The following is a 24650-nucleotide window of genomic DNA, read 5'->3' on the forward strand; positions in this document are numbered from 1 at the left end:
TTTGTTTCAAGACTCCTTTATACTCTGAAAAATTATTAAGAAAGCCAAATTGCTTTCTTTATGTATTACATCATTTGATATTTTCCATATTACAATATAAAAATGAGAGACTTAAAAAATATTCATTAAATGCATTAAAGAAATGAAACCACTATATGTTAACATAAATAATTGTTTCATGAAAAAATAACATTTTCTAAAATGAAAAGATTTAGTGAAGAGAATGGCATTGTTTTCTATTTTTGCAAATCTCTTTAATGTCTGACTTAATAGAAGCAGTTGGATTCTACCTGCAGATGCATTCAATCCACTGCAATATGTTATTTTGGTTGAAGTATATAAAGAAAAACTAAACTCACACAGGTATGGACTGGGAAAGAGTAATTCAATAAATAGCCTTTTCACAGAATTGTAGCTATTTCTTCTTGGACACTACAACAAAACATGACAAACTGTAGTTTCTTAAAAGTTAGTTGCAATATGGAATTTGAAACCTTATTAATGAACTTTTTGTAATTGGTTATATTAACATCTATTGGTCTGTTCTACAGTTTGAATAGAGCTTTACTCATGTATGGTTTTGTAACATCATGCAAGGTCATTTGGAATATTGCTCCACTGATTTATGCAGACCCTCTAAATGTAGACATATTTCACTGTAAAATACACTTTAAATTCACATTTGTTAGTTATTATCACTGATCTCATTAGAAAAGTCTTTAAATAAATATTGGGGAACTGTCAAACTTGCACCAGCAGACATAAGCTTCAAAACTCTAATTTTGTTAAAAAGTGCTAATTTTATCACTGGGAGCAAATAATGTCAGGGTGGTTTTTTTCTCTTGAAGTGACAGCTTCCCTTCAAATACCACAGGTTTTCTTTTTTTTTTTTTAAAGTAAAAGTGACGTTCCTTAAAAAAACCAACTAGTTCTGCTTGCAAATAAAAGCAATCAAAGAAGTGCTTTATATGTGCTCCCCAAAGGCATGTATTCATGGGATGAGATTAATAAAATTAATCATTTATACTGATTCTTCAAAGGCATTCTTAAGAGAAATCTTGCCTTTTAAAAATAACGGGTGGGCTTCCCTGGTGTCGCAGTGGTTGAGAGAGTCCGCCTGCCGATGCAGGGGACAAGGGTTCGTGCCCCGGTCCGGGAAGATCACACATGCCGCGGAGCGGCTGGGCCCAGTGAGCCACGGCTGCTGAGCCTGCGCGTCCGGAGCCTGTGCTCCGCAATGGGAGGGGCCACAACAGTGAGAGGCTCGCGTACCGCAAATAAATAAATAAATAAATAAATAAATAAATAAATAAATAAATAACTGGGGATGTGTGGTGCTGAAGAATTCAATGACCATTAGTACAGTATGACGCCACTGCCTTCATTCATGTTAATCCATGCAGTAAAAAGGCAAGTAATGTCTTGGTATTGTGCTGCATATACTTTTTGACTTGAAGGATCCCTTGGAAGAGTCTTCCCCAAAGCTCCAGGGGTCCAAAGACATACTTTGAGAACCATTGCCAGACTGTAAGTACCTCAACATGTCTTATTAATTTTTAAATGTCTCACAGTATCTTGTACACAATGAGTGTTCAAAAATTGCTTATTAAATTCAATTAATTTTATTTTGGCAAATTTGATATTACAATAAGAAAAAAAATCCTCTAATGGATTAAGCTGAAAAAGGTCAGATTTTATTTCATGTATGATGGGTACCCTTGTTAATGATTTTCTTATTCTAATATTTCTTAAAAATTGAGAGCCAATTTCCACTCTCTATCGTGAAAGTCAATTTCCACCCTCTATTGCTTTACCAATTAGAAATGAATTGAGATCGAGGCATCATGAGCTTAGCAGGAATTTATATTAATACTTAATTGAAGGAATCATTTAAAAATTTTTAAAAGAGGCAAATTATGTAAGGTAAAATTTATTTCCATAAAGGTTACAGGACAAAAAAAAATCAGAGTACTATTTTATGCAAACATAAGTGAAAAGATTAGAGTCAGTCAGACCTGGGTATGAAATTTGTCTCCAGTATTTACTAGCTCTGTGATCTCACGAGAGTTGCTAATTTCTCTGCCTCAGTGTTCTCACTGATAAAATACCAAGGATTAATGTGACGACTGTGCCTGCTGACAATTTCAGCCAGCTCCTTTCTCTCACCCCATTAGAAACACGCTTCTAATTACACTGCTATATGCCTACTAAAAGTCATTCTATGTAATTCTCTCAGAATTATTCACCTGCCCATCTCCTATAAAAGGAAATACATTCACTATTTCTCATAAATTCACTCAGCCTCAATGTTGGCCACCAAATAAGGGAAGAATTCAAATACATGGTGATATGCTTTCATAATTCTAGAAAAGTCAGTCTACAGAGAGGAAAATAATTATGACAAGACAGGACAATTACAAAAGTCTGAAGAACATAAGCTAATAAATTGATTATATATTTATATAGAAATCGACAGTATATACACTTGCCATGCTGCCTCTGTTAATTCTGGCATTTAAACAAGTACTAAGATATAGATAAGCTAGAAAACACTAGGAGAGTTAACAAGCAAAATCTCACCAATTGCTTTCTTTAACGCCTCAAAGGTGATTTCTTCAGTGTTACTAACCTAGAGAAAAGTGATTTTAAGTAAAATAAAGAGTTAGGAACGGTCAATATAAATGATATCTGCACCTAGTTACAAGTAACCTAAGAACTTTGACAAATATTTTCTTTTCTTTGTGTTGGCTGGATTTGTGATCACACTCAACAGTATCAAGTAATCTCCATGTTTTCACTGGTTTTAACAATGGCCAACCACAGTGGTTCCCCAAAGAAGTCTACAGATTGATGTTAGGCTGGAAGAATTAGCAACCTTTAAGGCAACCCAACCAATATTCAAGGCAGAGATTATATATAAATGAAGCTTTAGCTACGTAATAAATGAAAACTAAGTATTCTATACTCTTTATAATTTTGGTACCACATACAGGTTAAAAATCAAAAATGAAATAATCTAAAACTTTAAATGCAAAAATTTTAAAGCAAAAAATCACTACTTTGGGAAGTGTTCAAGAGTGCAGTTAACCAACATTTAAAAGTAATTATATTCTGGACCTCTTAAGGTCAACCACCAAGTCTTATTCTCCAGAAACTCCCTTTAACTTGAAGTTTTCAAATCTCGCTTGCTTTGAGACATGTAAAAGGTGTGAAATCAAGTGCTTACATAAAAAGTCAGTAATACTTTTTGTGGCACTAGCACACTTTCAGAAGGAATAATATATCCAGTTACTATAGTATCTCTGAATAAAAGTTAAGAAGTGATATATGAGTACTTGCCTTGGACTCTGGTCATCCCTAATTTTAGCTCATGAGCTTCTTTTTGCTAAGCCTAAGGCAGCAAGACTAGTGAAAGCAAAGGACTTCATGCTTTGCATCTTAGCTCTCTGTACAAAGGATTTAGCTGGAAATCAAAGCAGCAAGAGTTCCACTACCTCAGTTTTTCTACTGAGGGCTCATATTTCTAGTTGAAGTCAGATTAAACTTGGGAATCTTCAGTTGCTTTGGTCTAGATATTTGGAGCAGATATATAAGATTAGGCTCTGGCTGGTCAATTATTTGTACCTAGAAGCAATCCAGTACTTCAACGTTGTTCTTACAACTGGTTAAGAGCTTTAGACTTTTGAGAAACAACTACAGTATAGGAGAAAGAACGTAGGAGAAGCTAGAAGGCCAGAATTCTTATTATGGAGAATTTTTACTTATTACCTGTTCAATCCTGGATAAGTGAAAAGCTAGAGTACTTTATCTAATAACTCTTCCCTGTTTGTTGTTTTCCTTAATTTGGACAATGATGATGCATTCGCCCAGCATCAAAGAATCATGCCTATGGTGCTTTATTCTATCAGTCAAGCTGATGATTTAATTTCAGGAGGCAGAGATGCCACTGAAATAAATAAATGTTTTAGCCATTTATCTTCTTGAATACCTGAATTTAATTTAGGTATCTTTATACATATATAGTGCAATTTTTAGGAGAAGTTCACTAAATGATTCATGGTGGGCTAAAATTTGAATTACAAATGTTAGAACTCACATACCTCAGAAATGGACCAGGTATTTTAATAGACCATAGTAATAAGCTGAGTTATATCCAGGGAAGACAAAAGTTTTCCTATGATCTCCATCTAAACAACATGACAAGCTCTAAAAGCAGGTATCAAATATACTTGAGGACTAAGTGGGATTATGTATATACAATTTCAAGTAATTTTGATGAAATTACGAGCAATTTTTCAAATGAGCAATTTTTAAATTTGATTCATTGTTAGCAAATATACTTATTCTTAGTTTGATATTTTGTTACACCACTAACTGGTGAATACCTAACTGATGACACTTTCTCCTGTCCACACAATGAAATTAGTTAGTTTTAGCCTAGAAGGTACTGTTATTCTGTCTTCTGGTGTTTCAACGACCATTCCTAATACACAATATCAGATACCATAATGGTAAATGAGTTTGAAACTCTAGTGTGCTCAAGTAAATCTTATATACTAAACTGTATTTAACTTTTCAAATACTCAGGGTGAGGCATATTTGACTTAGGATTCATAGTTATAGCAAAGATAAAACAAAAGGATCTTTAATAAGTTAACAAATGTATTAATGAACTTTTCATGTAAAATTCATGCTCAAGAGTCTTCCTCCTATACTGTCTTCATGCAAATGTTTCTTCAGTTCATTTTATCAAAATAGACTGATTCTTTGCAACCTTTTAAAGTGCTATATATGTATTTTTAAAAGAAATAAAAATGGTTAACAAAAGGCAAATGGGAAAAATACCAGTCAATAAAAAAGACTGCACTCTTGACAAGTATAAACTAAGGCTCTGGATGAATTTCTTCCCTCAAAAGGTAACAGCAGCAAATTCATAATCACTGAAAGATACAGCTAGCAAGATATCCTTCTTGCGAGTAAGGAGTGTAAAAATTAAAATGGCTTTGAAGAGGTGAAATTTAGGGAAGATGATTTTTCCTGAGTCTTAAACTGGTAAGAAACTCTAAACCAACCTTAAAGCCTCAAGTTCCAAAATGAACACTAACTGCCTATTCCAACTACTCTGATGCTCTGCAGATAATTCATTGATAAAACTGATTAATTTTACATAACAGGGAGTTAAAAGCATGAAAGATATAAATTAATTGGCTGTACCCTGGCCACCAAATAATTTTAATTCCTGAAGACAAATTAACTCTGCAACAGGGATTGGAAGCAGGAGGGAGAAAGGAGGCTGAGAAAGCATGAATTCAGACAACTTCCTTCCTCTTTTCTTACATGGATATTCTTTCAGTTATTTACATTGTACCAATGAGAAATAATGAAATACCTAAGAAGGCAAACAATGGATAAACCACAAGGAGGAAGCTGACGTGACATGCTGGCACACTGGAATTTTTACTTGACTATCAAAAAATGCTCTGCTGATTTGTGTGGATAAGTCCTAGAGAACACTGGCTGCTTTTTCTTCCTATAACTCAGTTGGGTACACTCTTGTGCTCTATTGAAACAGGAGGAGAACATTAAATCTATGATGTTTCAAATAACTCCTTAAAGAGTACACAGGTCACTGATACAGCTTAACCTATGTTAAATTCATTATATTTACTATCCAAAAAGATTAAAAAATTTCTCTCATAGGTGAAATTTTGAAACTTTCTAAAAGTAGTGAGCATTTGGCTTCACATGACAGTGTATAATTCCATTTATTCTCACAACTTATGTTGCATAAATCTTTAAAAATAAATAGGATTAGAGGGCCTACTTATTTAATAACAGGCCTTGTGTAGCATTTCTTACTTATTAAAAAAACATACTTAGTTCTGTCTTATGGTTCCTTTTACTACAATGTGAAATCTAGTGATATCATAACACATAATATTAAGTTTATGTATCTTTATAGGTATATGAAATGAGTTCAGTAAAATAAATTATAAGTAAGTTCAAGGCTAAATCAGATTAACTTCTACTAACAATTTTGTTGATTTAGGGATAAATAAGAGTTGTATTTGATCCTGTTTAAAAGTGTGGAGGGGCAAAAAGTTCTTTTAAATTGATGTCTATCTCAAGACAGTACTTCATCATAAACTTTCAGCAACTTACCACATCATCTGAAGGATTGCTGTTGGGTAAGATATCCACCTGAATGGATACGGTGTCCACAATACTTTTCCTTCTAGAAAGTCGATCTTCATCTAAAATTTAAAAAAATTTCCCCCATTATTTGCTAGTTAGAATGATATGTCATTTATAAACTACACCTATTTCAGATTTTAAAATTTCAGAAAATTAAGACAGTTTGCCTTTTTTGCTCTTACTAAATATATAAAACCGTGTGCTCTCAGACTTTTATATTTCATGAAGCAGATTAAAAAAATAAAATTGATGGGTGAACTCAGTTTAATACATCTGACCCTTGAACAACATGGAGGTTAGAGGTGCTGACACCTGCACAGTCGAAAATCAGCACAGCATTTTACAGTTGGCCCTCCACATCTCCAGTTCCACATCCAGTTCAAATTTCCCAATTCTCCATTAACCAATTCTATTCGACATGTTCTAAACCCAATTTTAACATGTCTAATAAACCTCCTTTATCTCCACAATGCCATATTTATTTTTCAAGAGTGCCATCATTCAAAAATCTTTATCTTTTCTTACCTAGATCTGAGGATAGCTTACTAACTGGTCTAATACAACACTCCCTCCTATACTACCAGTAGAGCTGTTCTAAAATAAATCTTTTTCACACTAAACTATAATTTTAAAATAAATCCAGGGACTCCCCTGGTGGCGCAGTGGTTGAGAATCCGCCTGCCAATGCAGGGGACACGGGGTCGAGCCCTGGTCCGGGAAGATCCCACATGCCGAGGAGCAACTAAGCCCAGGCGCCACAACTACTGAGCCTGCGCTCTAGAGCCTGCGAGCCACAACTACTGAAGCTGCATACCTAGAGCCCATGCTCTGCAACCGCAATGAGAAGCCCGCGCACCACAACGAAGAATAGCCCCCGCTCGACATAACTAAAGAAAGCCCGCGTACAGCAATGAAGACCCAATGCAGCCAAAAATAAATAAATAAATTTATTTTTAAAAAAACAACAAAAAAACAAATACAGCCCACTGACTAATGCTGAGCTTCGCAAGTTTTTTCACATCAAAGCACATATATATAATTATAATACATGTAAGGCATATGGAGATAAAAGGAAGAGGCTGCTTGTACTGCAAGCTGTCTACCCCAGGCCCGACCCAGCTACCTGAAGAACTAAGGAGATAAATATCCAGACACACCTGTAAAGCTCCCAATAACAACTGGGAAGCTCAGGTCTAGAATCTTAGTCGAACAGCACAGTCAGTCACTTCATAATCTGGCAACACTCCATCTTCCTAATCTCATTTTGTATATAGAGTTGACTCTTAGACAACATGGGGGCTTGGGGCACTGACCCCTGCACAGTCAAAAATCTGCATTATAACTTTAGTTGGCCCTCCATATTCACGGTTCTGCATTCACAGATTCAACCAACTGAAGATCATATAGTACTGCAGTAGGTATTTACTGAAAATTATTTGTGTGTAAGTAGACCCGTGCAGTTCAAACCCGTGTTTTTCAAGGATCAACTGTACTGTGATTTTATCCTTCTGAAGGGGTGAATAATGAACTAAAAGAAGGCCAACATAAAGAAACTAGCTTCTTTCTTACTGACTACTCCTCTACTCCAAGGTAGCCTTCCATGGCAGTAATTAATGCTGTTGATCAAATACGGCAATTTACTCTCTTTCTGGGACATAGTAGGATTGCAATTCCTGGCCTCTTTGTGGTCAGGAGGGACTGTGTAACTAGCTCTGGCCAGTAAAGTATGAGTAACATTTCAGATCGCGGCGATCCCGTCAGCTTGGATTCCAGAATACGGATGACATGAAGTTATGCACAGTTAGTTGGAGCGATGAGCACGTCTTCACTGGTTTAAACTACTAAGAACCTGTGACTGTTCTCACAGCACAACTTAGCCAGGGTTTCCTAGCCTTGGCACTAGTGGCATTTGGGCCCAGGCAATTCTTGCCGAGGGGACTGTCCTGTGCCTCACCGGATGTTCGGCAGCATCCCTGACCTCTACCCACCGGATGCCAGCAGGCCTGCCCCAGTGGTGATAACTAACTAGGGTTGACAAATGTTCCGTGGGATGGGCAAAATCACCCACAGTTGAGAACCACTGACCCCGCCTATCCTGACTGATAACAGACCTTTCTAGAATTTTCCCTCTATGCCACCATGAGCTTCTTAAACACTAACCACATCACTCTTCCAAGCAACTCTACCCATTGCTTGATGAAGTAAAAAGGCATCTGGGTTCTCCAGTCAGATCCTGCCAACAGTAACTTCAGAGCTGCTCCCTTTTTTATCTGGTGTTTAAGGCAAATGTGCCTATTCTCCAACCTCTGAGCAGGCTGTGGCACATCTGCCTTACACACTTTTCTACAAACAGAAACTCCTGCTGGAAGCCCATGATTACCTGCCCTTTCTTATGTCCTCCCCACTGTAAAGATTCTTATCTTTCAAGCCCTGGTTAAACATTACATCGCTTCCTTTAAATCTTAAATATCACTCTAATTATTTTTACTTACCCCCCTTTCTTCTAGCTACAGAAATTTACTTTCAGTTATGACTGATCTTTCCTTGTCACTCTTCAATCATCATCACCCTTTACTCATCTAGTGGGCCTTGAAGTACAGACATATGGATTAATGTCTCATGTCCCCCCGTATACAAGAAATTCAGGGGCAGACTCTGCGTCTGCATCTAGCACACACTAGTTACTCAGGTTCTGCTGGGTGAAGGCTGGAGGAACACAGACCTATATCTGTGACAAGTTATTACCTATCGTTTTTCTACAGTTTTCAGGCTGGAAATATTATATCTCCTGCATAGGGCCATTACGGAGGTAGCCTAGATACTGAACTTTTTCTACTTTTCCTTCATGATCATTTGCACTAATATAAATCACCAAAGCTAACGACCAAACATCAGTGGAACTGCCACAAAATAGTATGTCGTCATCACTGCTGACCTGCTTTTTTACCCTCTAATCACACCAACTTTCAATGTCTTACCAGAATTCAAAATGAGGAATAAATAACAGCCTGCTTCCCACCCACACAAGATTTTCTAGGTTAATATACAAAGGCTGATGGGCTGCAGAGAAAAGTCAAACTGAAGCCTAAGACAAAAATAAAAAGGAAAGGAGAAGTACAGAGGCAGGAGAGGGATTACTGAGTGACAAAAATCAACAAGAACAGAAGGGAAGTATAATGAGCAGAGATTAGGGAAGAAAATGAAATTCAGTGGGAAACTCTAATACTATATTCTCAGAAAGTTCTTTCTTTTGACCTATAGAGCAACCTGCTTGTAGGTGACAGAAAAAGCCCAGATACAACTATCATCAGATATCTTGTACATCTACACAAAAGTAAGCTTTCCAAAATAGAGCTTACCAAAGATAACTCTCCTGTTTCCATGGGCCGTCCACATTGGTTCCTGACCTGCCTTTCAAAGTCTGCTGAAATGCAGCATCACTGCAGCCTCTGTGGACCGCACTGTCCTGCCAGTTCGAGAACTACCCTGTCACCATCTCAGTGTCTGATGTACGCACCCCCTCGGGAGGCCCTTGCTTCCCTTCCTGAAGTTGGTTTGGGGTAGTCCCAGACACTACTTTCTATGCCCTTTCATTTTCCCATCCCTTCTCCCTCTCCGCTTCCTATAATCTGCCGTTCACAATGGTAATCACTGTTTCTTCTTTTTGTTTTTAATTAGAACCTGGGTTTTAGAAGTAATGCTTAGAGAGAGCGAGGCCTAACGTCCTTCAGCGATATTTTGCTGCCACCTGGTGTATCTGTGTGTAATGTATATAACTGCATTCAGATGGCTAAAGAACAGAGAAAACAGTCTGAATACAAGTATAACACAGAACTACATTAAATTATTCAATATAATTTTCTATGGCTATATAAAAAATAAGATGTAGGAACTTACTTAACTGTATATAATAAATCATAAATGTAATTAGGGCTACTATACCATTCAGATTCAATGAAAAAGCTAACTGGGGGAAAATGAAATTTCACAGATAATTTATCTACATGAAATTTAAAATGTCAGTTTAACGCTGATACTACTTATACAGATATACTTTTTTGGTCTTATAGAAAAACACAAAATTCCATCTAGAGCTAATGCATATTTATAAAATAAAAAGAACCTAAAAAACCATTGTCACCATGAATACAAAGTCAGTGTAGGGCTTCCCTGGTGGCGCAGTGGTTGGGAGTCCGCCTGCCGATGCAGGGGACGCGGGTTCGTGTGCCGGTCCTGGAGGATCCCACATGCCGCGGAGCGGCTGGGCCCAGGGGCCATGGCCGCTGAGCCTGCGCGTCCGGAGCCTGTGCTCCGCAACGGGAGAGGCCACAACAGTGAGAGGCCCGCGTAACGCAAAAAAAAAAAAAAAGTCAGTGTAATATAAAAGACAATCTTTTATTTCTAAAACAAGCTTTAAAACAAAACCTCTACAAGGACAGATGGGATATATACATGAAAATACTTTTATAAGCAGATATTTGTTGGAAAATAATGGAGGTTTTGATAAAGCAGATAAAGGCATCCATGTGTTATAAGTGCTTTTAATCAATAAAACAAATTAACAAAATTCAAAATGCCAACTGGAAGATTAAGACATTAAAAAATACTAATACCATTCTTATACTGATAAGGCATTTTGTAGTTTTTATATGCACTTTCACGTATATATCCCATTTGAGCGAAATGGCTTCAGGACTATGGTCCTCGCTTCACATGAGGATATGGGGTCACTGAGAGATTAAGGGGTTATGCCCAAGGCCATATAGCGAGGGTAGAACAAAGCCATTCTATTCTCTCTTCACGTCCTCACTTTGAGAAGTCATCTTTCCTGAAAGCTCTTGCAAAATTCCCTATACTGCTAATTTCAAAATTCTCATCATAACCTCTAACCTCTCACACAAAACGCAATCCTGACCCCTACCGTACCTGGATGCTCCACTGTCCAAGACACTCAACAGAAGGCTGAGCTCCAAAACTACCCCCTCTTCCCTATTCATTTCTGTTAATAAGAAGTCCATCCTTCTATCACCCAAGATTCAAAACTACTTATAGACAGTCACATTTGAAATGCATACTTCTTTCTTTCTTCACTTAAACCCAGTCACGCCACCCGTCCCTCCTAAAACAAAAACAACAAAAAGCAAGCAAATGAAGCAGCAAACAAGCTCTGCTGCTCTTCCTCCTGGTGCTGTACCAAGCACCCAAATGTCCGTGGTAGAGCCCTAGACAAAATCTTTGCCTTTCTCCCTGCGCCCCCGTATCACTCAACTGCTTATAGATTCTCTCTTGCAGTGTTCTAGAGTCCACTCACTTTCCTGTATTCGCACTGGGACCTCCTTAGTACAGGTCACTGCCATCTCTCCTGGAGATTACTGAAGAGTATTCTAAACGGTTGTTCCGCCTTCAGTTTGCTGAACTACAACCAGAGTAACATTTCTAAATGCAACTCTTATCATGCCATCCCCTGTTTAAAATCATTTAATGACTCCCCATTGCTTTCAGGATAGTTCAAACTATTTAACCCGGTTTTACAATTCCCAACCCTACTCTTCCAATTCACTCCAAGTAGACTAACTTTATACTAATTCCTTGCAGAATCATGTTCTTGCCTACCTCCATTCCTCCACATATGCTATTATTTCTGCATGAAACACAGTTCACTTGCCTAACACCTGCTTCAGGCTCATCATAGGGACTTTTTCCTCTGGAAGACGTCGGTTTCACCAAACCTGGACCAAACACTCTCCTAGGTGCTGCCTGAGGACCCCAAACCTCTCTGATCATAGCCTTTAAGGCATATTGCAACTGTCCTGTTAGACAAACTGTATAATGAATTAACTTCCTTCCTATGCATCTCGAATAAAACTGGTGAAGTGCCATCTTGGGAGAACTGAGAAAAACGTCACTCAAAATCATCTTCTGAGGGCTTCCCTGGTGGTGCAGTGGTTGAGAGTCCGCCTGCCGATGCAGGGGACACGGGTTCGTGCCCCGGTCCGGGCAGATCCCACATGCCGCAGAGCGGCTGGGCCCGTGAGCCATGGCCGCTAAGCCTGTGCGTCTGGAGCCTGTGCTCCGCAACGGGAGAGGCCACAACAGTGAGAGGCCCACGTACCACAAAAAAAAAAAAAAAGTCATCTTCTGTGTTTTGTGGGTCCAGATGAGGAACCCATTAGGAATGACTATAAGTTTTGTGAAAGCAGAAACCTCTGTCTTGTTCATTTTTGCTTCTGTTTGCACAGCAGCTGGCACACTGCAAATACTCATTAAGTACTGTACCCCCTCATAGAGGAGCATTTAGCATACACCTAGACATATGCTATTAACTCAAATTATAGGTTGATTTGAGATAAAAGGAAAATGCAATACTCAGCTAACATTTATTGAACACTTACTATATGTCAGTCACCAACAGTTCAGTAAGCTTTAGGCAGACCATTCTTCTTTCTTTAGAACCAGTTACCATTATATTTCAATCGTTTGTCTGTCTTCTCCACCACATTTATTTATTTATTTATTTTTTTTTTTTTTTGCGGTACGCGGGCCTCTCACTGTTGTGGCCTCTCCTGTTGCGGAGCACAGGCTCCGGACGCGCAGGCTCAGCGGCCATGGCTCACGGGCCCAGCCGCTCCGTGGCATGTGGGATCTTCCAGGACCGGGGCACGAACCCGTGTCCCCTGCATCAGCAGGCGGACCCTCAACCACTGTGCCACCAGGGAAGCCCTCTCCACCAGATTTTAATCCTTGCGGATAGGGACTGAATCTTAACATCTTTCCACCCCCCAAAGTCAGAAAAGTGCTTGATATATATAGTAGACTCTCAGTAAAGGTCTGTGGAATACATAAAAAAATAAACCTGGATCAATATGGATGACTGAACAATCTTTGAGCACACAGTTGGCAAAAATCAATTTATTAAGCACCTAACTGAACAGGCAAGGCAGTTAATTCTAGTGGTCTTACCTAACCAAATTATTTAATTTCAGTCTCACTATCCTCATTTGTAAACAAAGACAGTGCTACCTTCCTCACCAAACTATGTTACAGATTAACTGAGAACATGAATACAAAGTGCTTATCACAGTGACTGGCATACAGTTAGTGCATAATAAACGGCAGCTATATTTTGATGATGATGGGTGTATATGCATGATACACAACAAACTATTTTGTTTTTTTTCTTTTGATATATTGTTCTTAAATCCCTTATTTTTAAAAATGAATACCTGATGGTTATACAGCAAAAAGAAACTTTAATAACTGATTGATTATCCCATAAAGTATCACTGTATCTTCTGACTCTTTCTGCATTAAGGCAGGACACACATGTCACGGACTGGTTCTAAACTATCAAAATCTTTATAAATCAGAAAAACCTTATTTATACTGAGGGATTTCTGTGCAGTTATGTAGCTAAGTATATGCTGAAATACTCAGAATTCTCCTAGTCAATGATAGGGAGGCATTAAGAAAGAGAATATATCATTTTCAGGGGTGGGAGGAAATGGGAAGAGCAAACCACTTGTTAAAGAAAGTACCATAATTTTCATTAAAAATTGTTTACAGTGAAAGGAATAGGGTAAAAGGAAATAACAAGGGGTGAAAATAAACTACAGCTATGGGGAAGGTAGAGCAAAATAATAACTGAACTCACAACTGTATAAAATATACAGGCCACTGGCTCCATTTTCTAGAAGGCAAACTGTATACAGCTATTTTCCTAGAGGACAGGTGAGGGAAAGGGCAAGCCAAACTGACACTTGGATTTACCTTTGTACTTGTGCCTGGGTTTATAAGGTTTTTTGCCTGAAGGAAAGAGAGCTAAATCCAAGTTATAAGAATGAAATAGTTTAAAAGTCTGTTTTAAAAATTCTTTTAAATTACAAAGCTCTACTCATGTTTTATTCTTAGCACTTTTATTTCCCCAAGGAACTCATGAGGAATAGAATTTTCTATACTATGGAATTTAAAAGAAAATGCAAAATCTTTCATTAACATCTCAGACTATTATAAACAACTATCATTGTAATAAATGTATATATTTTGGATCCACATTATAAAAAGATAGCTATTCCCAAAGATTGTGTTACTTCTAGTGATTAATCCAGAAAACTACCTAACTGAAATCAAACAGTTCTCTTATAGAACAGAGGTATCCCCAAAGGAAGAACTAGTTTTTCTACCAAATTTAATATTTATACAGTCATCAAATGAAAGTGAAGGTATAAGATAAAAATTCTTTGATTTTAGTTTTCAAAGTAAAAACTGAGTGCAAGACACCATGCAGTTTTGCCTTGAAACAAAACAGAATTATCTCAGGCAATGAAAAGAACAGAAGGGAATACATAATGCACAGAGGGAAACATATTCTTAACTTAAAAAGTTTGCAGATTTCTTTACACAGCAAATAGTCTGTAGTCTTTCAAATGACAAAAATTACCTAATTCATTAAGGTCAATGGTCACAAATCACTAACTAAACAATTTTCACCAATTTCCCTAAGTTAAACACAATATTGCTTAAAGAGTAAAGATCTCACTTTGCTTCTCTGTTTAAAGGATATTATTATTCAGTATAGTATCAATAATATATGAAGTATAATAACGATAATCACTTGAGGATTCAATATGCTCATGATAAAATCATATACATGTTTTTGGAGATTTACTAAAGGTTTTCAAGAGCAAAAGTTTAAAATAGAAGTAAACTCTCTTAAGCTAGTAAGTATACAAACATAATTAACTTTCTAACTGGGCTAAGAGAAAAATTGCTGACACATAATCACTAGAGTAAGAGTTCTAATTACCTTCCTCTTACCTGTTACTTGTGGTACGTACGGTACTGACAATCTCTCAACACTATAGCCACTGCCACCTAGTGACTCTGCAATCTTGTTGGTCAAAAAGTACAAATTTTTGTCATGCTTCTCTAAAGATTTTGGAAGCCTGTCAAGTTGATCAAAAAAGAAGTCATTTAGTATTATTTAAATTACTGAGCAAAAATAAGTTAACATATAGACATTTTAGATCAAGGCCTAAATATAAATGCAACTTAAACTGTAATTAGTAATAGAAAAATCAGTGTATTTTAGGTGGCTGATTTGAGCCCTTTAAAAACATATGGTTATGTGGACCCATACATGAAGCATTCTGCTGCTTCTTGCCCCAGTAATGTCCCAAAGGTGAAGTCAGCCTTACATGATTCCACTGGTATTCACACATTAAATGATGAAGAGGACGAAATTCAGCTTTAACTTTCATGCTAATTAAAAATCTACTGAGAGAAGAAAATAAAAATGAAGCCCCCTGACTGTTAATGAAGAAGATATTAGCCAACTAAGTGATAGGAAGCACCTGGCTAAGACCTACGATTTCAATTTCCTTTCAAACTGCTTAATATTATCTTATGTGCATGCTTTCAATATTAAACTGGTTTTAGAGCCCCAAAGTTTGAATAAACTATTTTTCATATGTATTTTTTTGTTTGGACAGCAAGAAAACAGTTCAGGGTGTAACACTGATTTTCCGTAATACACTGTTTCTCCTACGGCTTTATCAATATTGTTGTCTATTACCGAGAATCTTGAACAGGATATTGTATTCTCTTAAAGGAGTGTTCACTTATGTATCAGAACATGCTATATTTAAGAGATATACTTCCATATTAAAAAAAGGTCAGATAAACTTTTTCATCAAAGATTGATTCCATGTGTTCATGAGTCTACATTTATACTTTACAAGAACTTTTATAGCAAGAGAAACAAGTTAGATGAATTAAATGACAGAAACATAAAACGATGAATATTTTAAAACACCAGAAAATTATTCTAACAGTAGTTTACTCCTTTGTAATTATCACTGATTGGTTTCCCAAGTCAGTGCCCCTCCTTAAAATGTAAAGAATTAACATACATGCACTTATCTCTGAAAATATGCTCTGGTAGAAAATAAGGGGCTTCCATAGTTCGAATTTCAATAACCTGAAAAATATTCAAAAACAAAACAAAATAAAAATCAAAAACCTCACTCCTCAGGACCCTGCCACAAAAGTTTGGAAAACTAAAAATACAGAAACAGAATCTAAACATTTATACGAAATACCATCATTTTATTTTGGAATTTAAGCTACATTTAGAGTCCAAAAGCAGAGTTCACTTTGTTTTCACATTTATTATTTTAAAAAGTCAGCAGGTAACAAAATCATGATAGTAAAATAATACAGGTTGTAAAAAAAAAAAAAAAAAAGAGGATACATTACATTTGATTAAACCTACTACAGAGGGATTAGAAGCTGTACTTTCTCAAATGCCCTATGTGGGAAATGCCTTCACAAGCGCCAGGCCCTCACTGTCCCCTCTCCTCTGCACCACCTTCTGCAGCACGTGCAGGTGGTCTCAGCGCTCTTGTGAAGTCTGGCTCCTCCACTCACCTGGGAGCCACTTAAAGGGGGACCCTGCTTTCATAGCATTAGTATCTCTAATGGCAGATGTCAAATATTCACTCAAACATTTGTTTAATGAATGAATGAGTTTTACTTCTTAGAATGTTCTAAAAACCTACATTTTAGCAAGGACTGAGAGATGTGCTTCCAATTTCATAAAAATGAGGTTCTCCCTGAAAGATGTTTTTAAAGAATAAAAACTACAGTGGACTTTTTCTGCCAGGTAAGTTAGGAGCTCTGAAATGTATACTAAATCATGCCAGTAACTATTTAATGAGTCACTGCTGAGAAAGCTAAATACAGTTGAATGACACAGGACAAATCTCTGAGAGGCATATTAATTATTCAACTTTTGAGATCTAACTCAAGTAGATTCGTTTAAAACAATAACAACAAAAACAGTATAATTAAAGAAATATTAGATACTAAGATTCATAACGGTTTAAAAGGAAAACAATTATATAAGAAATCACATGAAGTATTTTAGAAGAAAATCATACATTCTACTCAACCATTACACAGAAAAATTCTAATACAACAACAGGCATCAAAGAAAACGTAACACTAGTCATAGTTAGAGCTGTAGTGTCGATTTTGTCACTATTGAAAAAGTCATGCATACTTTTATAGCATTATCTTAATAATTTGGTCATCATCAAAATTAAAAATAATCATCACTGGAAGAAAATCCGCCACTTTTGTATAAAAATCAAATTCGAGGGCTTTTCTAAATACATTACCTTGCTAACATGCTGGCAAAACGCAGGGACAGCTATCATCTGACTTACAAAGTTGAGGTATGCAGCAACCAGCGCCATGATTCCACAACGATGGAACATTGACAAATTATCCTCATTGATAATTGCACTGTCCTTTAATTAAAAACCAAAAAACAAACACTGACAGATCAAGGTCTTACGCTTCAATAGCATTTTCTCCATGATTAGACTAAAAAACTGCAGGTAGTCTGGAATGCTAACAAAAATGTCCCCTTATAAGAAGCTTTTTTAAAAAAAAATTCTAAAAAGAGAATAAATGCCCATTTATAAGAGACTTAAATCTCTCAATTCAAACAGTTCTTTAGGAAAGCCTTTCCTAAAGGAAACGTGGGCGTGGGCAGAATATATATAAGATATATAAAAATAAATATATATATTCTCGTTGCATACTGTCCTGTGATTGTGTAACACTTAAACTCCAATTAAACAACTACATATATGTAATTCTTATTATTTAACGACCATCTTCCCCGCTAGGATGGGCACAGGGACCATGCTGTCTTTTTCATCACAGTACTCCTGTGGCCTTGAACAACAGTTAGCACACAGTCAATACTTACTCAACATTTGTTAAAAGAATAAATGAATGGGATCATAGCCTTGAGTATTTTAGATTTAAAACTAGACATCTCACTTAAAAAACTCATGTCCTTGGATAAAGGCAATAGTATTTTAAAGATGGTGTCTAATTCATGAAAGAATCCTTTCTTCAAGGAAAGGTTATGAAAACATACCTGTAAAGCAATGGCTAATCGAATGAGATCAATAACCACTTCTTCATTGGCCAATTCAATAGTTATAAGGGCAAGAGAAGTATAAAGTAGCTCATAGTTTTTCTGAACATTGTCTTCCTCTTTACAGCCCAAATATATGTGCCGATATAGCTGTTGCCCATTCTGAAAAGGGGAATGACAGAGGAAAAAGATAATTTTGCTTAAAATGTAGCAAGGCAGATTTTACATGCATATATAACCTCTTAAAACGTAGCTATCTTATTACATAACTTAACATGGAAGACATTTAGGCTGATAATCGGAGGGTCAAATTATATTCCAATTATTAACATCAATAACTACACCAATATATAACTACAAACTAATATTGGAGTTGAGGACAAACTTAAGTAAAAACAGCAAGTAAGAAATAGTTCCAGTGTAAACAATGAAAATGTTTTTAATACTAATTTGAAAAGACAAGCAAATTATAGACTGATTTGAGAAAAACTGAAACGAACGGCAGAATTACGGGAGCTTTGGCAATGATAAGAACATTTGGCTGAGAGGAAATGGACTCAGGCTTTCCCGCCTTAGGGAACAACCTCCTGTGAGGTGAGTTGCTGTCCAGGGAAGAGCATCTCCAGGTTCTGCTACACTTTTGTCTGAAGTGACGACGGCACATCTACAAGCCCACCTGTAGGGAAGAGGTTACAGACACACCCCAGGGACTGCGAGAGGGTCCCCTGTAAACCAAACTCATCTAAATATGTTAATAAAGAATATAAAAGCCTTGCTGTCTAAAGCATTCCTGGGTATAGGTCTAACTGCCAAGTGAGAGCTAACAGAAATAAGGGAGTTTTTCCCATTTCAAGTTACTATGTGGTAATTAACTCAACGTGTTGCACTAGTTCTCAACACAAACTGTAAGCTACAATCACTGGGAAATGGGAGGACCACCATGCTTCCTCCCCACTAGTCACCACTGCGCACCCCTGATATGATTTAACCCGTCAGTGGTGAAACCCAGGCATCGGTGTTTTCAAAGCATAAAGCTGCCCCGGTGACTGTAACGTGCAGTCAGGGTAAGGCCTGCTCATTCCCATGTGGAGGGGCTTGAGCTTAACACTCCAAGCTCAAGTTTCTGTTTCTCAGAAGGTTCATCTGCTTCCTCACTTCAGGAGAAAGAAATGAGCAACAGCAGCACAGTCTCTGGAAGCCAGCCTGTCTTTAAAGGTATGCATTTTGCTCTGTCCTCTATTTAACATGCACATGGACCCACCCAGGTGAGGGTGGCCATAGTCCTCCAGCTGTGCCAGTGACTGGTTAAATAAGTCTGTTCAGGTCTGTGGTTCAGTATTAGCAAGTGGGGGGTTTCTTGGCTACAGATACAGAGCTATGTATGCTCTCCTAACAGATTTCTCTTTATTTCTGAAGATGACATTTTGGTTTCCATCTTTCTGAACCCAGAGTTTGTCTCTCTCTCAGAAGATTCTATACTCTGGTGTATAACAGTCTATGTATTGGGCCCTCTCCAATCCTTTTCTCTCTCTCTTTTTTTTTTAACATCTTTATTGGAGTATAATTGCTTTACAATGGTGTGTTAGTTTCTGGTTTATAACAAAGTGAATTAGTTATACATACACATATATCCCCATATCTCTTCCCCCTTGTGTCTCCCTCCCTCCCACCCTCCCTATCCCACCCCTCTAGGTGGTCACAAAGCATCGAGCTGATCTCCCTGTGCTATGCAGCTGCTTCCCACTAGCTATCTACCTTACGTTTGGGAGTGTATATATGTCCATGCCACTATCTCACTTTGTCCCAGCTTACCCTTCCCCCTCCCCGTATCCTCAAGTCCATTCTCTAGTAGGTCTGTGTCTTTATTCCCTTCTTACCCCTAGGTTCTTCATGACCTCCAATCCTATTCTTAAATCTGACGTTCCTAAACGTCATTAACAACCATTAAGCAGTGCTTACACACATGGGAGTTTAAACTTCGGGTTCCTTAGTAATTCAAGTTTATTTTTAAAAAATTACCTACTACATACCTACCATATTAGATAAAATTAAAATCTAACATTACGTATTATAATATTATAGTGAAAACAGACATAATGACTTCAAAAAGTGGTTTGGCATTGTCTAGTAAATTTGAAGAATGCATAACTTATTACTCAGCAATTTCTCTCCTACAGGCATCAGAGAAATGAGAGTTATATACAGCACAATACATGGACAAGAATGTTTACAGCCGTACTGCTCATAACAAACCCAAACTGCAAACAAGTCATACGTCCACCAACAGAATGGGTAACTTGTGGTATATTCATGTCATAAAATATTATAAAGCTACACATGTGAATGAATTTCACCAAAACAAAGCTAAATGAAAGAAAGAAAACATAAAAGAATACATAAGGTAGGGTTCCTTTCACACAAAATACAAAAACTGATAAAACGACACTGTACTGTTCAGGGATATACAGATATACTTAGGTGGCAAAACTGTAGGGAAAAAAAGCAAGGAATAATATTCATGAAAGCAAGAACAGTGATTACCTCTTGGGGAGAAGATGGAGTTGTAAACAAGATGGGCATGTGGGATGATTTTAGCTGTACTGCTGTTCACTTAAAAGTAGTTAAAATAATAATGCCTATATATTTTACATTTCATAATAAGAAGTACATTTTTTTTTTTTTTTTTTTTTTTTGCCGTACGCGGGCCTCTCACTGTTGTGGCCTCTCCCGTTGCAGAGCACAGGCTCTGGACGCGCAGGCCCAGAGGCCATGGCTCACGGGCCCAGCCGCTCCACGGCATGTGGGATCTTCCCGGACCGGGGCACGAACCCGTGTCCCCTGCATCGGCAGGCGGACTCTCAACCACTGTGCCACCAGGGAAGCCCCAGAAGTACTTTTTTTCTACATAATCCTTAATTGATAAAACACTAACAAGAGCTCTTTCATACAGTGACATTCTGCCAGGAATTTAGCTCTAGGAGAGTAGCCCTGGCAGGTGAGGAAACAGCTGTTTGGAACAGCTGAGTGGAAACAGCTCTTTTCTCTTATCTGGAAATACACCCTCATTAGGATATTAGAGCTGAAAGGGCACCTCCCAATGTAATTTGTAAGGGCACCCTGCCCTGGGACAATTTTTCAAACTTAGATCCAATGTCTAAGATGTCCCTAAAACAGTCAGATGGAGCAGTTTTAGGCTGGGTAGTCATCTGAGACACAGGTGCCTGGACATAATGCTTGCATAGAAAAGCCAAAGGTACTGTCCATTCTAAACTGCAAGCTTCTCTTAACCAAAGGGCAGTCCACAGTCCCCTGGCTATAGACCTCAATTTTTTTTCTTCAGGTCTTCATTGAAATTTCCATAAGTGGCTAGTTAAAGTTGCATATGAAAACCAAACAACATTTTTACTGATAAAATAAATTAGAAAGTAAATGAAAAAGGGTGTTCAATTGTAAAAATAAAATTTGATAAAGGAAAAATGTGAACAGATTGTTCCTAAAGAAAAATATACTAAAGAAATGGTTTATACTAATGGTAACAAATGCTTAGCCAGGTTAAGTTATTTTAAATTATAAAATGGAAGGAAGACTAATTCAGAGAACAGTTTAATGATTCAAAATTTAACAAGGAATAAATAAATAGTCTAACCTTTCAGTCAAACCATACTCTTGCAAATTGATTGGCTAGCAAAATTAAGCACAAAGGATTATTTCTATCATACTAGATAAAATAAAATCAATCCAGTCCCAAAGTTCAGGATTGCTTAATGTCATGACGTTAAAGTAAAAAAACCCCAAATTAACTATCAGTAAATTTTTAAAACTCATTCTATCACTCGATTAAAAGTTCCTCAGTTATGGGGCATAATTTCTTTGATTAACTAGATGATATAAAATATGGAAAAAAAAGAAGTTGGAAAGAGTTATTAATGCCTTTGACCTATTATTAACCACTTTTTTCATACACAATACAGTCAAACTTAAAAGAACTCTTTTTATTCACATTAATTTAGGAAGAGTGATAGTTTGTAAATTATTTTTCAAATGAAGTTTTTAAACTGTGAGGCCATTAACTTGAAACACAGCAATCAATATTAACGGATAACGACAAAAAAATAAAAGATGGTGACAGGAAGAAAGCGGGGTCTGACAAAGAGCCAAAGATGATCAGGGATTATAGATATCTGTACCTATCTTCCTATAGGTCTGTTGTTCTCTGCACCTCTAAAGATCCAGGCTCACCAAAACTGTGATTTATCCACCAGAACTGTGATTATACTGAGGTCAGTTAGCACACATGGCATGCTTACTGTTGTATCTCTCAATGTTGAGCTTAGCGTCTGGCAATACTAGGTGCTCAAGCTTTGGATGAAGAATAACTGCACAGAAAGTTTATCTGATACACTAAAGAACTTTAGATGCCATAATTTTCTAAATTCAGCCATTTGCCAATACGCCTACAAAACTGAAGTGATCATTATGATAATCTAGCTAAATTCTAGTTATACAGGCAGAGATTCTGCCTACCTGACCTTTATACCCCAAATAATGCACAGAATAATGCCTAATACACACTAAATACTCATTATATGTATTTAATTAATGATGGTAAGTATTCTCAAAAGCTTGAAGCTTTCTATTAAGGACCCATTAAAAGCGAAAGCAACATTTGTGTTTGGGGTGGGGAGGAGGGCAGGGCAGCAATCACAGAGAGACATTTTACTGAAAGGGAGAAATCTGGAACTATCACAGCAGACTGACCACCCAAAGCTTAAACGCAGTCCGGAGGAGACGCCATCAGGACGGTGGTGGCAATGTAGGGAGCTGAAGATGGCTTCAGATTTTCAACTCCAAAATGCTATGGCTTCATTTTACGGTTATCGATCAATATAAAACTACCTAACAATTCAAATGGCTATAACTTAAGTCATGCATTCTTTTTCAGAAGATAATCTTACCTTTTTCATGAAACTTGTGTCTTGTCTACAAATCTTTTCTCTTTTTATTTTTAGGTCAGCCACATCTGGTATTATTCTAGAGACAATCAATGCATCATTTTTAATGAACAGCACACTTAGTTATATCATATCTTATATGATGAATCAGCTATACTTAGGAGTCTGAACTATTTAACACTCACTTCAATGAGCATTTTAAATAAGCCTATATGTAATGATACTACTGAATTACCAAGTTTAATCAAGCAGAATTGCGTAATCTTGGCTTCTGATGTCATTCCTAAGTTTAAAGCAAAACCAAAATAAAATTTATGTAACTAGTGATTACTAGTAGATGAGATCTCTGGAAGTACATTAAAAGACCTTCAACACTGACTATCTTAAAACATATTAATAATTAAATTGTCACAATACCAATTAAATAAAATTCTGGATTAATAAAACCTGAAAATCCTAGATTAAAAAAATTATAATACTTAAATACATTAACATAGAAATCCGAAAACGTTACCATTAAGCCTATTTTCAAGTAGCACATTACCTGATCCCTCGAAGCTTTGCCCTATTGTCATGGCGATCCATGAGATTATGCATTACTTCCAAGACTAACTGTCTCAGTTCATAGTCTTCCATGAGGGATGGTGATAACAAAGGATCCAGAAAAGACCCCGGCAGTGCAGTAACTATTGTCTTTGCTTTGTATCCAGAGGTTACCTGATTATAGGGAGGAAAAACAAAGGAACAAACAAAAACATCTTTGTCATGAGTCCTTCTTTGGTAAAACTCTCAAGCTGTTTCATAAGAACCATAAGCTTAGAGAAAACAGCAAGTATGGAACAAGCCTGAAGGAAAAACTAAAAGGAAATTTGTGAGATGATGAGGATTTTACTGAATTTACAAAAACATCATTCATAGAGTTAATAAAATTAATAATAGCACACATTCACCATATGCCAGGCATGAATCTAAGCACTATATGTGTATTAACTTCATCCTTACCATATTCCTATGAGGCTAGGCATTAGTGTACCCCCATTTTGTAAAAGAAAACTGAGGCTCAGAGAGACTAAGAATATATGGAACAGGTAGTCAGTCCTAAATGGATATAAGGAGACCAGGCAGCAAATAACACAGGTAAGACCTGAAAATTTTAAAATGGCAAATAATTCTTTTATTTTAAATTAGGCAATTTAGGTTAATAGGGAAGCATTTTCATTTTGGAAAGCTGTACTTTATTCTTTATTTGATGTGACATTTCTGAGTGTATCCCTATGTCTAAAGTTGGAGCTTTTAATTAGCATATACTTTAATGCTATTAAATAGTTTAACCATACCACACAGAAATTCATTCAGTTGACTATGTAGTACAATTAGGATTAGAGACAAGGTTATTTACTCAGGGAATTTATTTAATAAAAAGGCTTAGGACCAAATGAAATTTCATGTGGGTAATCTCTATTTATATTCAGGATTACTAGCATATATAGAACATCTAACATTTATATTTGGGCACTCATTATAGGATAAAGGTGATTTTATAAGTGAGCAGA

The 24650-nt window shown here is 36.8% G+C and overlaps 1 protein-coding gene across 2 annotated transcripts in view; it reads right to left on the reverse strand.

Annotated features, from left to right (window-relative positions):
- EFR3A (EFR3 homolog A) overlaps nucleotides 1–24650 on the reverse strand; it is a 98744-nt gene that overhangs the window by 8670 nt on the left and 65424 nt on the right. For both annotated transcript variants that reach the window (XM_082675171.1, XM_082675172.1), the window contains exons 13-20: nucleotides 23642–23814; nucleotides 23101–23176; nucleotides 18146–18307; nucleotides 17373–17504; nucleotides 16104–16171; nucleotides 15010–15137; nucleotides 6163–6254; nucleotides 2581–2629 (exon numbers count right to left, since the gene is read on the reverse strand). In XM_082675171.1, the coding sequence (XP_082531297.1) occupies nucleotides 2581–2629; nucleotides 6163–6254; nucleotides 15010–15137; nucleotides 16104–16171; nucleotides 17373–17504; nucleotides 18146–18307; nucleotides 23101–23176; nucleotides 23642–23814 (880 nt within the window). The remainder of the gene's footprint in view (nucleotides 1–2580; nucleotides 2630–6162; nucleotides 6255–15009; nucleotides 15138–16103; nucleotides 16172–17372; nucleotides 17505–18145; nucleotides 18308–23100; nucleotides 23177–23641; nucleotides 23815–24650) is intronic.

Source organism: Grampus griseus (assembly GCF_964374135.1).
Source record: "Grampus griseus genome assembly, chromosome: 17".
NCBI classification, from domain to species: Eukaryota; Metazoa; Chordata; class Mammalia; order Artiodactyla; family Delphinidae; genus Grampus; species Grampus griseus.